The 16,476-nt window shown below is 44.2% G+C and overlaps 1 protein-coding gene across 1 annotated transcript in view; it reads right to left on the reverse strand.

Moving 5' to 3' along the window:
- The window catches only part of LOC138302025 (lectin-like), a 157,034-nt gene that overhangs the window by 57,468 nt on the left and 83,090 nt on the right, over positions 1–16,476 (reverse strand). The window contains exon 4 of the mRNA XM_069242442.1: positions 586–697. Within this exon, the coding sequence (XP_069098543.1) occupies positions 586–697 (112 nt within the window). The remainder of the gene's footprint in view (positions 1–585; positions 698–16,476) is intronic.

Raw genomic sequence — 16,476 nt, forward strand, 5'->3', positions numbered from 1 at the left:
ATGCCAAGATCATAAGGAAACTGCTTTTAGGAGTCCCCTTTGTTCTGTTCAAAGGTTGTTTAGGACACATGTAGCAAGCTCTCTCGTTGTTTGGTGGCGAAATTCAAAAGAACATAAGCAGAATAAACAGAAGCACAAGTAGTGTTGCGGTTGTGTAATTGAGCTATTATTGATAATCCTATATCAAAGAGTAACACAAAATTACCAAAATTAATCCTATTACTCATGGGTAATTAACCTAAAAATGAGCAGTGCAATGGATCAATGTCCAAATATTTAAATTATGCTTATCTGATGAGCAATACAGAAGATAAATAATAGTGTTGGTGGCGTGGAAAAGCACTTTATTTGAAGATATGCAGTCGGTAGGAAATGAAGACTGAACTTTCACTGCAGAACAGACGAGCTAATGCAAATTATATATTGTAATTCATCTCCTAACCATCATTTGTTTATCTGCATTGAATGGGAATTAAAATATATAATATTATAAAAAATAAAATAACAAATAAAAGACTGACATATTGATGCCTGTGGATTTCCTGTCTGTAGTTAGGGACCCCCCAGGCTTTTTCTTTGACTTACTGGCAAAGTTGAAGTCGATGCATGGCTCACGACCACCAGTGTTGTTGGGTTCCCCTTGGCGCCATTTCTGATAATCCCACTGTGAGCCATCAGTCCATACAAATGATCTGTCCTAAAAGCACACAAAAAGACAATAAATGAATGAGAATCATGCTTCATACATGTGAGCATCTTAGAAAGAAGATACCAAGTTTTCACTACCAAAGTTTCAAAATCATTGACTGTAACATTTTGATCAGTCATGTGGTGCAGTCACCAATTATAATGGTAAACAAGGCCTATTAAAATGCTTTGTCCCCATGTCCTGTAATGGTGGATGCAACTTTTCAGTTAATGCTGCGGCCATCCAGTTAGCTCATTCAGTTGAGATGGGCGACAGGTAAATGAACTCCTCTCAGCCAATCAAAATGCTATTTTTTGATGGTGGTACTGCAGGAGTTACACATATCCAGATGTGACTAACTTTTTAAACTTAATTTCTTAAAACCCGTGGAATAGATTTACACCAAACCATGTTTTTTATATGAAGATCTACATTTCTGCAAAATGTTGTGTATTTCTGTTTAGCCATTTTTTATTGAAAAAGCTTCTTAAAATATCTATGGGAGGTGGGCAAAATACATCGTTTGTTTGCCCCACCACCTGATGGATCACCTCAAAACTTTCCAACAAGGGAATGAGATGGATAAATGTTTTGGAAAGTTTGATGAACTTTGATCAAAATGCATGAATGTTTCCCATTTAGCGTCACCCGGGCTAAAGAATAAGTAGTACACCCTCTCTCCGAGCCTTACAAAGTGCTAGCTCTGTACCCTTGTCCCGGCGATCCCACCCCTAGACACAGTTATTTTACCCGTCTGCAGGATTGTGGGCAGGGATAGTATGTTTCCTCCTGGCCAAAGCTTTGAAAATGCTCCCTCCAGCTGGGAGAACACTGCTGTTTCCCTGCCCATGCTCTTGCAGGCAGGGAAACTCTGATTTCTCACACTCGGCAAGAGCAATCAGAAGCAGCTGCTCCCACTGGAGCGGGAGCAATCCTGGGTCCCATGTGAGAGCCATCTTGTGCCTTGTGGGCTGCGGGGCTTCCCCTTCAGCCCCCATTCTTAGGATTTGTTGGTGCCTCAAGTGGGCACCAGGCACCAACTTAAATGAAATAAGAGGTGGAGGTTGGCTCCAGGGCCTGGCTTGTAGGAAGACTCTGCAGCCAACCGCCTATAACCACCCAACCCACCACTACACATGGGCTTTGGCTGTGCGTGGTATAGGTTGGCTGCAATTAATGGCCGGCAGCCAATTCCTACAGCCAACACCCTATACAACACAACACCACTTAGAATGAGAAATAGTTACTACAAATTGAAAAAAAATGCTCTGGCAAGTAAATCTCCTTTCTCTAAGCGCCTTATATATTTGAAGATGTAAACAATTTAAAGCTGAGAAATGACAACTGACATATCTAGACTGAAACTTGCAACCTTCTGTGTGAGTGTCTGAGACTAAATTACTAGGCCACAGGTGACTCCTTACTGTGCATTGTCCAGATATATCTATGACATTTGAGCCAAAGATTATTGATGCAGAAAAAGTAACAAGTAAATAAACACACTGCCATAGGATACCAGTATTTGAACCTTTAACCTTTTCAATGCCAGTCCAAGAATTTACCAGTATGTCTGCTGTTCATCAAAATGTAACTATAACATTTGTACCAAACATCATGGTAGTGTGATACTTTATTGGTAAGGGCAGATAAGTACCTACACTTAGCAATAGGCCACAAACCTTCACTTAGGTCCAGTTAGCTCTCAGTAAATTAAACCCAGCTCAACCCTTGGTAGCTTGGCAACGAGCGGCAAGGCTTAACTTAGGAGACAAAGCGTAAAGCATTCAAATATCACAAAACAGTAATTAAATAAAACACAGGAAACAGTTTAAAAATAGAAAATCAATTTATAAAAATAGGAAATATTTTTAGCTTTAAAATGGCACAAAAACTAATAAAATCAGATAAGGGGAACCAGAGATATGAATTCTTAAAGAATTAATGCTTTCTAGCACATAGAAGCAACTAGCGCTCAAAGGGTTAAAAAAAGGTCACACTGGAAAGGGACCAAGTCCAGAGTTCAGGCCACCCACGAGGTAACACTGTCACACTTATTTTCAGAAGTGTTTGATTCAGGAAAGTGGTCCACAGCACCAGCCAAGGGTTGAGAGGTTCTGGTGTGCCTCTTGGGGTCTGGGACTACAACTCCCACAATGCCCCTCTTCAACTTATGGCGTTGCTCTAAACGTCTCCAAACTTCTGGATCTTTTCCAGATGTCCTTTTTGTGTCCCTAAAGTGTCCACAACTTGATCCAAGGTTCCAGAAGATCTGAGCTGCTCCTTGGGAGTTGGGACTACAATTACCAGAATGCACCTGGTCAGAACCCTCAAATGGCCCTTGGACGCTAGTCAGCTGGGCTTTGCTTGCAGGACTTGATGCAGAGGACTCTGGGCAGCTACTTTGTACCTGCAGCAAACAGGGAGTCCCTTCTTGAAGCAGTAGAAGACTTTTAGTGGTGAAGCCCAAGTGTGCTGCTGGTGCAGTCCTCCAGAGTGCAGTGTCCAGGTGCAGGTCAGGGGTCCAGCAGGGCAGTCCTTCTTCTCCTGTAGTTCTTCCTTTTTGGAATCTGATAGGGAACTGAGGTGTGGGTGCAGATCTGCCAGTTTTATCCCTGCCCCTGAGTGAAAAACAGGGGGTCCTGGTTCTCCAATCAGGGGCAGGGTCCTTTCCCCTGTGATGAACACTTCCTGGGAAGTGTGGCAAAAATCAATCCCAGGGAGCAACATTCCTCAAAAATCAATCATGGCTGAAAGTGATTTTTGGAGGTTACATCTGGCTGAGCCCACCCACAGGTGTGGCTAAAAATCCTAAACACACCCCTCTCCTGCCCTCTCCTAATCTAATCAAGGGGGCACCTAATTGTCTGGGTTTGCAGGATGTGAGGGTGTTGCTGGGTTGTGCAAATGACCTTCTCTGCCTTTGACGACCAGTTTGGCCGCCCTGCCCCTTCCTACTTCCCCATCTCCTGAGGGGAGATCTCCTCCCCAAGTCACATCTCTTTGTGCTGAGCCAGGCCACTTCACACCTTATCAAGGCAGCCTGGCCAGGCTGCCAGAGGCTGACCAATCAGAGCACAGCAGCAAAAACACTGCAGGGCTGATATTGAATCCCACAACTGGAAGTTGTGGGATTTATCATAACAATTAATTTGATACCAAACTTCTGGTATCTATTACTTAAGGGGATTTTTTAAATTAAAATAATGTCTTTCCATTCTACCCTATGGAGGCCATTCACTATAATGAGGGAAAAACTAATTTGGCTGTTTTACCTCACCAGGGCTTATAAAACTATTTTTATAAGGTCCCTGCTTATAGTTACATGGCACCTAGCCATAGGGTCACATAGGGCACTCCTTAGGGGTGACTTATATGTAAAAATAAGGTAGTTTACGGCTTTGGAACTACTTTTAACTCCAAAGTCAAATTTGCATGTAACCTTAATTTAAAAGCAGCCAGCAAGGAAGACCTGCCTTTAAAATGACACTGGGCACTGCAGCAGTGCACCTATGGGTGCACTACCTATGCTAGGGTCCCTAAACTTACATGCCCTACCATATTCTAGGGATAGGTAGGTTGACTTAGCCAATTATAATTAGCCTAATTTGCATACTGATTTTACACAGAGCACAGGCCCTGGGACTAGTCAGCAGTACCCAGGGCACCATCAGAGTCAGGAAAACACCATCAAGAAGTGGAAAATGGGGGAAAAAGTTAGGGGGCCTCTGCAATCAGCCCTGTTCTCTCACAGTATGGAGCAAGCATTGAAATTACAATCTCTTTCTCTCTCTCTCATCCATCCCATTAAGGGAGAGAGAAAGTCCAAACTGTCTCCCCTCCTCCTGCGCGAGTCAGCATTGATCCCACATGTAGGAAGCTGCTGGAAATGCAGCTCCCTGAGTGTGGGAGCAATCTTTTCATCTCTTTCCCTGCCCATATGATAGCAGGCAGGTAAAGAGCTAAAAACTCTGCTCTCAGCAAGCGCTCCTGCTTGCTGGGAACAGAGTGATGTTTGCTTTCACTTGGCAGAAGCTCCAGAAGTAGCATGAGCCAGCCCTGGAGGCTGGCGGTACCCAGGGCCATGTATGGCTCCAGGAAGGGGGCTCCCCCCTCCATCATTTTTAAATAGGGTCAGGGGATATTTGTGTGCCTCACCTCTCAAATTTAGTGTGGTCCTGATTAGGTGGCAGTCCTCAGGGCCCAGGGGTGTCTGCCCACCCTCCTTTTTTTTTTAAAAGGGCAGCTCCGGGATGTTGATGGATCCCAGGGCCTAGTGGTTCCACACACCCTCCTGCAAAATTTGTTTTAGCCCCAAAAAGGTGGTGGTTTCTGGGGGCATCCATGCAGCCCCCGCATAACTATAATGATGTTGCCCCAGGAAGGTGTTAGTATGCAGTGCCCATGGGGGCCTGTGAAGCCCCTCGCATACTTAGTTTTAGCTCTAAGGAGGTGGTGGTCCCAGTGGCCCAGGGGTTCCTCACGGTCCTCCCTGCATCATCAAACAAATAATGCCCAGACAAGGTGGTGGTCCCCGGAGTTTCAATGAGCCCTAGTAGTGGGCCCTGTGTACCCCCCTCCTTTATATTTTGGGAATGCCCCCGGGACCTGACCCACCCAGGGGCAATATTGAAAGCAAGCACAGGAGATTTTGCTTGTTTTTTATTTTTTAAATCACATTGAAATTTGTGAATATTCAGGAATTGTACCCAATTTTTTTTTTTTTTAAATGATATTGTAGCACCATCCTTGGGATAGCGATCCCTCTCTCCACCAGCTTTTTTTTTATGAAAGCTGGCAGAGATGGGGTTCAGGGGACCCCAGGGGGCCTGTGCACTGCCCTTACACTTAGCATGGGCAGTGCAGGGTCCCCATGGACAGCCCTGTCACGGTTTTCACTGTCTGTAATACAGACAGTGAAAAGGATGTCGGTGCTGTTGCACCCCATGCACTGCAACATTGCTGCGGGCTCCATTATGAGCTGGCGTCAATGTTGTGGGGTGTTCCCCTCTGTGCCAGTGGGGAACTTGTAATGGAGCCCGAGGGAAGGCGGTCGCACTGGTGGCAACCTGACTGCGGGAGTTTGGCAGGCAGCCTTTTCCACCTTCCAAACTCGTAAAGACCCCCTAAATTATTTGTTATTGAGAGGCAGTCCTTATGAAGTTAGTTCCGTTCTAGATGATATTCAGATAGGTCAACTGATTTGAATGAGATGGTTGTGGAGACCAACTGAAAATTCTAATACAAGCAAGCACAGTTTTAGAAAAAAACTAAAAATGAAATTGATGCATTTTCAACAACTGCAGAAGTTCCTGACAAAGTCTATGTTTGTTGTAGCCACTCATTTCAGATCACAAACCAAAAAAAATTATATTTGTGAAAGCATGGAAGAAAGTGATATAGTACAATGATTTAAATTGGCTCTTTATTTGATAGCTGAAGATTCATTTGACTAGTAAATCAGGCAAATTGTATGTAAACATTGAATTGACAACGTGGAACTCACTAAACGGAATGCTAGAGGTGTTCATATTAAAGTGGACGTTTTCAAATTCTTCCTGATCTTCAAAACCTAAATCTGTATGAGTGTATTCTCATACAGGTAGTGCATCCCTTCCAAGCAATGGTTAGAATGAAAAACCAAAAATACAAAACTACCTCTTTCTGATTTACTTAAAGGTCAAAAAGGTGTAGTTGTATACTTGCCTTTGAATATGGAAAATATTAAAACTATAGGTGTAGATAGAGAAGAAGAGGAACCACTAGTGGTTCAGGAGATGGAGTGCCTACTAAAGATTAAAAGGCATGGCAGGAACCTGTGAGCACGGATAGAGTCAAGAAAGCATTGCAATATCCTAAAGTACATTACAAAATATGTTTTACAAAGATGTTGATATGGGAGAATATGTAACCTATATCAGAACACAAAGTCCCACCTCAGCTGCTTCTGCATCATTCTGAAGACTCAGATAAAGCAGAAGAAATATATGGACATTACAGCATTCATCATCTACATACAGGAGATATGATGGGTTGTGCTTCAGAATTGTACCAAATGAGGCAAGCAAAAGGAGAACAAGTGAATGTGTGGGAAACAAGCTTAGAAGCATGGTGTTTTCTATTTTTTTCCCAACAGGGGAAGGTGGTCGTTATGATGAATGTTCAATACAGATCCTTTCATCAGAATATGGGTCAAGTGTTATGTTCTGATGATCCCTGAGTTAAGCCAAATATTTCACATATTTTCCACTTTTATTTTACGGTGATCTGTGTAGCACCCAGCCTTGCACCATGCACGGCCTCTGTGTGTGCACAGCGGAGGTTGCCTGCAAGATCTGGCCTGCAGCTAGACCTTGCAGGTAACCAATAAAACCCATGCTGTGCATGGCCCTTTGACTTTGCATGGCGGGAGTAGGCCATGGCCTCTCTGGGTGTGAGAATAGATGTGAGAGGGTATATCTGGGGGTGAAAGTGGCTGTGAGAGTGTCTGTCTGGGTGTAAGAGTGCATACATCAGTGTTTTAGTGGGTGTGTCATTGTATGCGTGGGTTTGTGAGTGGGTGCATGAGGGTGACAATGGATCTGTGAGTGGGTGTGTGAGTCTGAGTGGGTATGTAACTGTCAGAGTTGGTCTGTGAGTGGGTACATGAAAATCTGAGTAGGGCTGTGAGTGAGGGCACAAGGGATTGAGTGGATCTGTGAGTGGGTGCGTGAGTGTCTGAGTAGGTCTGTGAGTTTCTTCGGAGCTTCTAGTGCAGAGAGGAGGCAGACTACCCCCACAGCATGCACCACCAGGAAAACAGTCGAGAAGGCGGCAGGATCAGCGTTACAGAGTTGCAGTAGTCGTCTTTGCTACTATGTTGCAGTTTTGCAGGCTTCCAGCGCGGTCAGCAGTCGATTCCTTGGCAGAAGGTGAAGAGAGAGATGCAGAGGAACTCGGATGAGCTCTTGTATTCGTTATCTAAGGAATCCCAAGAGACAGAGACCCTAAATAGCCAGAAAAGAGGGTTTGGCTACTTAGGAGAGAGGATAGGCTAGCAACACTTGAAGGAGCCTATCAGAAGGAGTCTCTGACGTCACCTGATGGCACTGGCCACTCAGAGCAGTCCAGTGTGCCAGCAGTACCTCTGTTTCCAAGATGGCAGAGGTCTGGAGCACACTGGAGGAGCTCTGGGCACCTCCCAGGGGAGGTACAGGTCAGGGGAGTGGTCACTCCCCTTTCCTTTGTCCAGTTTCGCGCCAGAGCAGGGCTGAGGGGTCCCTGAACCGGTGTAGACTGGCTTATGCAGAAATAGGCACCAAATGTGCCCATGAAAGCATTTCCAGAGGCTGGGGGAGGCTACTCCTCCCCTGCCTTCACACCATTTTCCAAAGGGAGAGGGTGTAACACCCTCTCTCAGAGGAAGTCCTTTGTTCTTCCATCCTGGGCCAGGCCTGGCTGGACCCCAGGAGGGCAGATGCCTGTCTGAGGGGTTGGCAGCAGCAGCAGCTGCAGTGAAACCCCGGGAAAGGCAGTTTGGCAGTACCAGGGTCTGTGCTACAGACCACTGGGATCATGGGATTGTGCCAACTATGCCAGGATGGCATAGAGGGGGCAATTCCATGATCATAGACATATTACATGGCCATATTCGGAGTTACCATTGTGAAGCTACATATAGGTAGTGACCTATATGTAGTGCACTCGTGTAATGGTGTCCCCGCACTCACAAAGTCCGGGGAATTGGCCCTAAACAATGTGGGGGCACCTTGGCTAGTGCCAGGGTGCCCACACACTAAGTAACTTAGCACCCAACCTTTACCAGGTAAAGGTTAGACATATAGGTGACTTATAAGTTACTTAAGTGCAGTGTAAAATGGCTGTGAAATAACGTGGACGTTATTTCACTCAGGCTGCAGTGGCAGGCCTGTGTAAGAATTGTCAGAGCTCCCTATGGGTGGCAAAAGAAATGCTGCAGCCCATAGGGATCTCCTGGAACCCCAATACCCTGGGTACCTCAGTACCATATACTATGGAATTATAAGGGTGTTCCAGTAAGCCAATGTAAATTGGTAAAATTGGTCACTAGCCTGTTAGTGACAATTTGAAAGAAATGAGAGAGCATAACCACTGAGGTTCTGGTTAGCAGAGCCTCAGTGAGACAGTTAGGCACCACACAAGGAACACATACATATAGGCCACAACCTTATGAGCACTGGGGTCCTGACTAGCAGGGTCCCAGTGACACATAACAAACATACTGAAAACATAGGGTTTTCACTATGAGCACTGGGCCCTGGCTAGCAGGATCCCAGTGAGACAGTGAAAACACCCTGACATACACTCACAAACAGGCCAAAAGTGGGGCTAACAAGGCTAGAAAGAGGCTACTTTCTCACAATCTGTCAGTGCTATCTTATGCTGTCGGCCATGTTATGATAACAGGGACATGGTTTCTCAGGTAAGCTAATGCATCCATTGTAGGAATTCATTTTGAGACTCATGGTGAATTGTTTTCCATTGATCTTGCAAATGTTTGAAAATCATTTTAGCACAGATTTGAAGCCATGCTCCATTTTATCTTTTATCTGTGACAAAAAGAACTCACCACTGGGTGAGGTTGGGACTTTTTCTAGAGAAAAGAATACCAAGCTAATATATCTATATACATATCTATAATATATGTGTATATATATATATATATATATATATATATATATGAACAAACTCCAAATACTCGAGGTGAACTCATGTGGCCCGAGAGGGGTGGTGCGAAAACCGGCACGAGCAAGCCGGTAATTGTAATTCACCAAAACAAGAAGGAAAAAAGTAAAATTCGCACGCTCAGGATTCAGGGCAAGTGAAAACAGTGTTTAATCAAAGCACAACTCGTTTCGGCTGACACAGCAGCCTTGGTCACGTGATATTCACCACCAATCAACCATTACTAAATACCATTAATTCATAGACATAAAAATAAGGCAAACAACAGATACAAGTTATAGGATAAGAGCCTAAAAGTACAACCTTAAATAACATTACATTATATCTGGATTTGTAGAAATTATAACAGTACACACAATTTGTCAATTTCATAAATAAAATAAATACATATAAATATATAAATATATAAATATATAAATATACAAATATATAATTATACAACCATGTGACCATATAAAGTAAATATGTAAAGAGATAAAACGTCATACAGAGGCAAAAGGTAAAATTAATTAATACCAAAATAGAACACCGGGCTAATGTATTATATATTATCATAAAATATTATCACTTAATGGCCCAACGGTGAACTATTATCACACAATGCAAAGGATAATTCAAATAATTATTCCTAAACCACAATGGCTACAATATTAATACCCCTATATCGCCTTTTACATAATTAATATTACTACACCAGACCAATAATATAACAGGAATCCTTATGATATTTTCTTATCTTATAACCTGCACTGCCAACACCCAATAACGTGCAATACGACGAGAGCGGTGGCAAGTAGACATCAGCATTAATTTCAGCCGACTAAATAAATCTGAAAAAGACATATACACATATTAAATATTAAATAAATGACGATAGCTACCCCAATCTAATCAACTACTAAAGCCATATCATACACGCTATATTGATTCTGAAGAAAGAAAAAGAAAAACAGATCTAGGGGTATTAATATTGTAGCCATTGTGGTTTAGGAATAATTATTTGAATTATCCTTTGCATTGTGTGATAATAGTTCACCGTTGGGCCATTAAGTGATAATATTTTATGATAATATATAATACATTAGCCCGGTGTTCTATTTTGGTATTAATTAATTTTACCTTTTGCCTCTATATGACTTTTTATCTCTTTACATATTTACTTTATATGGTCACATGGTTGTATAATTATATATTTGTATATTGATATATTTATATATTTACAGTATATGTATTTATTTTATTTATGAAATTGACAAATTGTGTGTATTGTTATAATTTCGACAAATCCAGATATAATGTAATGTTATTTAAGGTTGTACTTTTAGGCTCTTATCCTATAACTTGTATCTGTTGTTTGTCTTATTTTTATGTCTATGAATTAATGGTATTTAGTAATGGTTGATTGGTGGTGAATATCACGTGACCAAGGCTGCTGTGTCAGCCGAAACGCGTTGTGCTTTGATTAAACACTGTTTTCACTTGCCCTGAATCCTGAGCGTGCAAATTTTACTTTTTACCTTCTTGTTTTGGTGAATATATATATATGTATATATATATATATATATATATATGTATGTATATATATACATATATATATAAATATATACACATACAAAATTTTACTGCAAATATTCCATTGATATCATCAATGATGTTATCGAAGATGTCATGAGTGCCGGAATTTGTGGGGTAATTAGCAGTGCATGTCGAGGCCGTGAGTTGTAGTTATCCTAGGGCACAAGTTATAGTTACTAGAAGTAACTCTAACAATAACTGGTGAATTTTTATGCTTTCTTACATTTAAAATGTTAGTCTAACTATAACTTCCATGTAACCTTTGTTTTTTATGTGAATTTGTATGTTATTTTTTTATTCTATTTCCTAACTATAATGTCCCTGTAAACTTTGTCTTTTTTCAGTGAATTGCTATGTTTTTTTAGCGTATAGTAATTTTTATTACTATACGTTAATCCAACCTCTGCCACGCATGGCCTGCAGCCAGGCCCTGAGGCCAACCCCTATAAGCACCCAGCCTTGCACCATGCACGGCCTCTGTGTGTGCACAGCGGAGGTTGCCTGCAAGATCTGGCCTGCAGCTAGACCTTGCAGGTAACCAACAAAACCCATGCTGTGCATGGCCCTTTGACTTTGCATGGCGGGAGTAGGCCATGGCCTCTCTGGGTGTGAGAATAGATGTGAGAGGGTATATCTGGGGGTGAAAGTGGCTGTGAGAGTGTCTGTCTGGGTGTAAGAGTGCATACATCAGTGTTTTAGTGGGTGTGTCATTGTATGCGTGGGTTTGTGAGTGGGTGCATGAGGGTGACAATGGATCTGTGAGTGGGTGTGTGAGTCTGAGTGGGTATGTAACTGTCAGAGTTGGTCTGTGAGTGGGTACATGAAGATCTGAGTAGGGCTGTGAGTGAGGGCACAAGGGATTGAGTGGATCTGTGAGTGGGTGCGTGAGTGTCTGAGTAGGTCTGTGAGTGGCTGCGTAAATGTCTGAGTGGGTGTGTGAGTGGGAGAAAGATTGAAAGAGAGAGAGAGAGAGGAAGAAAGGGAGAGGGAGAGAGATAGAGAGATTTTTAGGCTTTGATGTATGCAATACTTAGAATTAGATATGTCTGCACAATTTGAAAAGAGAAATGTGTTTGTCATAAAAACAGTAAGATCACCTTTGAGTACGAGCCTTAAACATTTGGAAACGAGTCAGGCTGGACTCAATCCCTCAACACTCAGTGTGAAGTTCTGTAACCTTCACACTTGAGCTATTCTTTTTTTTTTCAAATATATATATTTTTCAGCTCTTCATGGGCTATCTGGGACTGTGGGGGAACCCTCAAAGGTTCCCTTGTGGTCCCTGCAGATTTTTCTTCACAATCTGCCCATAATGGGTTATCTAGGATTGCGGGAGAAGCCTCAAGGCCTCCCCCCTGGTCTCTGACAATTATTATTTTTTAAAATTTAGTAGATGCCCTTTACGGGCTATCTGAGACCGTGGGGGGAACCGTGGGGGAGCCTCCAGGCCTCCCCTACTGACTCTGACTATGTTTTTTATTATGTGCCCTTTAGGGGTATCTGGGACTGTGGGGGAGGCTCAAGGCTTCCTCTGAGGTCCCAGCCGGCTCCCGCCACCTGCATGAGTCTGTTTGACAGGTCCCGCTGTGAACAAGTGGATTGTATGCTGTTACATGGCTGCAGCTGTCAAAGCACTGAAAAACACTTGTGTACCTCAACTGCATTTCCATGTGATATTGTTGACTACTGTGGTAGTAGTGCACAGTTCACTTTGAATGTGCAACAGGAGGCACAGGAGTTTTTAATGGTGAGGCTAATTGTGTTAGAAGATGAGGGAATTGCAATTAACAATGTATTCATAGAACCACAAGTGTGTTAAATGTTCCTATTTAGCTGTGCAGAATAACTGCTGCCCAGACTGCACATCGGAACTGCTGTCTGTAATAGCTGTGATACACAGTTCAAAATATCTTATTCTCATGCAACAAAGATGTAGAGCAGAGGGCGATAAAATCAATATTGATTTCACCAACTTTAAAACTGGTCAGATGTCAATGTGTAGGAAAACATACATTGCTGTTGCCATTAGTTTTCACCATGGACAGTCAATCATCTCTGGCCAATACACTGTCTACCTTAAATATTAATGTGGTTGGACTGAATGTGACATGTTTTACAGTTAAGCATAGGATACTGTGGAAACTTCCAAACTCCTATCTCATATTTGTGGAACCGAAATTCTAGAGACAAATAATGTTTTCAAAAGTCAACTTATTAATAGAAACAAAGGTCCTCATTTTGACATTGGCGGTAAGTCCCGCTTACCGCCATGCCGACTGCCACCAACATACCGCCGCCGTGGCGGTATACCGCTACCCATATTAATACCCACACATAGCAATCCGTCACTATACAGACACACACACAAGTCCGCCAGCCCAAAGGTCAGTGATAAAGTGGCGGTAGCAAAACCCACACCGTTATGCCAACAGAACTACGCCCACAGCATTATGACCCACGAATCTCCGCAGCGGACAATCAAACATGATAAACCATTGGCGGTACATACTGTCATGCTCAAAATACACACACACTAACAAAACAATACTACATTAGGCAATTCAAACTGCACACACCTGACACACATACACACACCACACCCACACCACTATAAAACATGCACCCACACTACCCACAACCCTTTATGACTCAAATAAATTGACAACAGAGAGAGAGAGAGAGAGAGAGAGAGAGACACCAAGAGCACCAACAGAACCAGAACCACATAACACCATCACCCATACACCATCCATGCACCTTACAGCACACACTCCAATACATCACCCAACACACCCTCACACACACCACAAACACTACACCCATGGCATCACAAAGACACCCCAGGTACGCAGAGGAGGAGCTATGGGTCATGGAGGAGGAAATCATCAGGGTAGAGCCACAGCCATTCGGATCACAGGTGCAGAAGACATCTATTGCTAGGAAGATGGAGCTATGGCGGAGAATCGTGGACAGGGTCAACACTGTGGGACAGCACCCCAGAACAAGGGATGACATTAGGAAGTGGTAGAATGACCTATGGGGCAAGGTACGTTCCGTGGTTGCAAGACACCCAATAGCTGTAGAGGACTGACGGTGGACCCCCTCCCCTTCCCCCACAGCTAACAAAATGGGAGGAGAAAGTCTGCATCCTGAGGGTCTGGCAGGAGTAGCAGGAGGACTGGACTCTGGTAAGTCAAATATCTATTACTATGACCCCCCTACCTGCATGCCATCATATACCCCGCCCCTACCCTCACCCCCATCACCCCACCACCTCACATATACCCCACCATCTCACCCACCTATCCCAATATCAAGCCCTGCATGCACCACCAATGCATGGACATCACTCACAGCCCTGCATGGACACCCAACACGAAAGCATGCATATTAGAGAGAATCACCTAACCCACAAAATCACTACTCACACAAGGCAAAGCTGATAAGGCAATCACAACAATACAGGGCAACACACCCACAAGATGTCACACGCAGAAACAATAGCACTGCATTTACATCCCCACAGGTCCCCCACACAACATCACAAAAGAGGAGGTGCCAGCAACATCCAGTCTCCCCCCCCAGAAGAGGCCCACAGTGATGACAGCAGCTCTGGATGCCTGGATCCGGATGACCAACCTGGCCCATCTGGGATCTCCAGACAGTCGGTTACGCAGGCACAGTCCCATACCACCACAGAGCCTCCCTGTCAGGAAACACCAGCACAACACCCACCCAGCGGGCCCATACCTCTGTCCCCAGGACACGTCAATCAGCAGTGTGTCTGCCACTACAGGGACCCCAGGCAACCCCACAAGCACAGGAGGATCAGGGACCTGGGGTCAGTGGGCACACTGTGCATAGGACAGAGGCACAGGACAACAGGGTAGCTGGGAGGACTGCTGTGCAACAGGGGGAGGACAGGCCCAGGGAACCCACTCTCCAGGAGACACTCACTAACATCCTGGGAGCATACCACCATTTCCAGGAGACAATGGGCCAGAAGTTGCAGGAGACCCAGCAGCTGCAGGAGGGACAGTACCTGGGGATCAGGGAGGACCTGAAGGACATCCACATCACCCTGTTCACCATTGCAGGGGTGTTGGCAAACATGGCCAACACCATGAGGGAGGCCGTGGCACACCACTGGGCCCCTGACACTATCCACACCGATGAACAGCCCTCCACCTCCGCTGCCGCTAGTGGACAGGAGGCTCCAACACAGGAACAACATGCCACCGGTACTCCACCCCCTGCAAAAGGAGAACCAACCCTGATTGTATGATTGGAAGTATGGAGTATGTCAAAATATTTAAGTATGTATTCATTTAGCAAGGTTTAAAAACTTCAATGCAACTGTACAGTAATGAAACATAGGAATGACCTGTAGTTGGCTGCAGTCAACACACCAGGTGCCAGAGTGGGGCACAGATATCTGAAAATAGAGATGCCAAAGGGTACAGTAAGTGACCACAGCATTAGGAGAATCTGCCTGCCATGTACAATGTCAAATACAAAACTGTCAATGCAAAGTGAAGTTACAGGGTCTTATCTGTGTGCCACTGGAAGTACTGTTGTATAATAGCTGTTCTGTTGTCCTCATCCTCATCCTCTGCCTCCTCATTTTCACTGTCCACAGGGTCCACTGCTGCCACACGCCAATCTCCAGCCTCATTCTCCTGCAGAAAAAGCGCCTGCCGTCTCAAGGCAAGGTTATGCAACATGCAGCATGCCACGATGATCTGGCACACCTTTTTGGGTGAGTAGTACAGGGATCCACCTGTTAGATGCCCTCTCTATTATTCTTCTTGTTCACCCATGTACCTCATTGTAACATTTCTCTGCCCTTCTCCTGGGATTCTTCAAAGGGGTCAGTAGCCATGAGAGGTTGGGGTAACCAGAGTCACCTGCAAATGTCGAGGGATACCTGTTAGCCAAATACTAATCCTTATGGCCAACACCATACCCTTACACCAACATTTACTGAGTGGGAACCATGGGCTCACCTATGAACCACACCTGGTGCCTCTGGAGTTGGGTCATCACATATGGGATGGTGCTAGTCCTCAGGATATAGGCATCATGCACAGACCCAGGATACTTTACATTGACATGGGAGATATACTGGTCAACCAGGCACACTATCTGGACATTCATCGAGTGAAAGCTCTTTCGATTTCTGAAGACCTGTTCATTTCTCCGGGGGGAACAAATGCAATATGTGAACCATCAATAGTCCCAATAATGTTGGGGATATGTCCCATTGTATAGAAGTCAGCTTTCACTGTGGCCAAATCCTCCACGTTGGGGAAAACAATGTAGCTGTGCATGTGTTTAATCAGGGCAGACAACACTCTGGTCAGCACTATTGAGAACATTGGCAGAGACATTCCTGCTGCCAAGCCCATTGTCACTTGAAAGGAGCCAGTTGCCAAGAAATGGAGCACAGATAGGACTTGCACAAGAGGGGTATACCAGTGAGCTGACAGATAGCAGATATGAGGTCTGGCTCT

This window comes from Pleurodeles waltl, chromosome 6 (genome assembly GCF_031143425.1).
Source record: "Pleurodeles waltl isolate 20211129_DDA chromosome 6, aPleWal1.hap1.20221129, whole genome shotgun sequence".
In the NCBI taxonomy this organism is placed as follows: Eukaryota; Metazoa; Chordata; class Amphibia; order Caudata; family Salamandridae; genus Pleurodeles; species Pleurodeles waltl.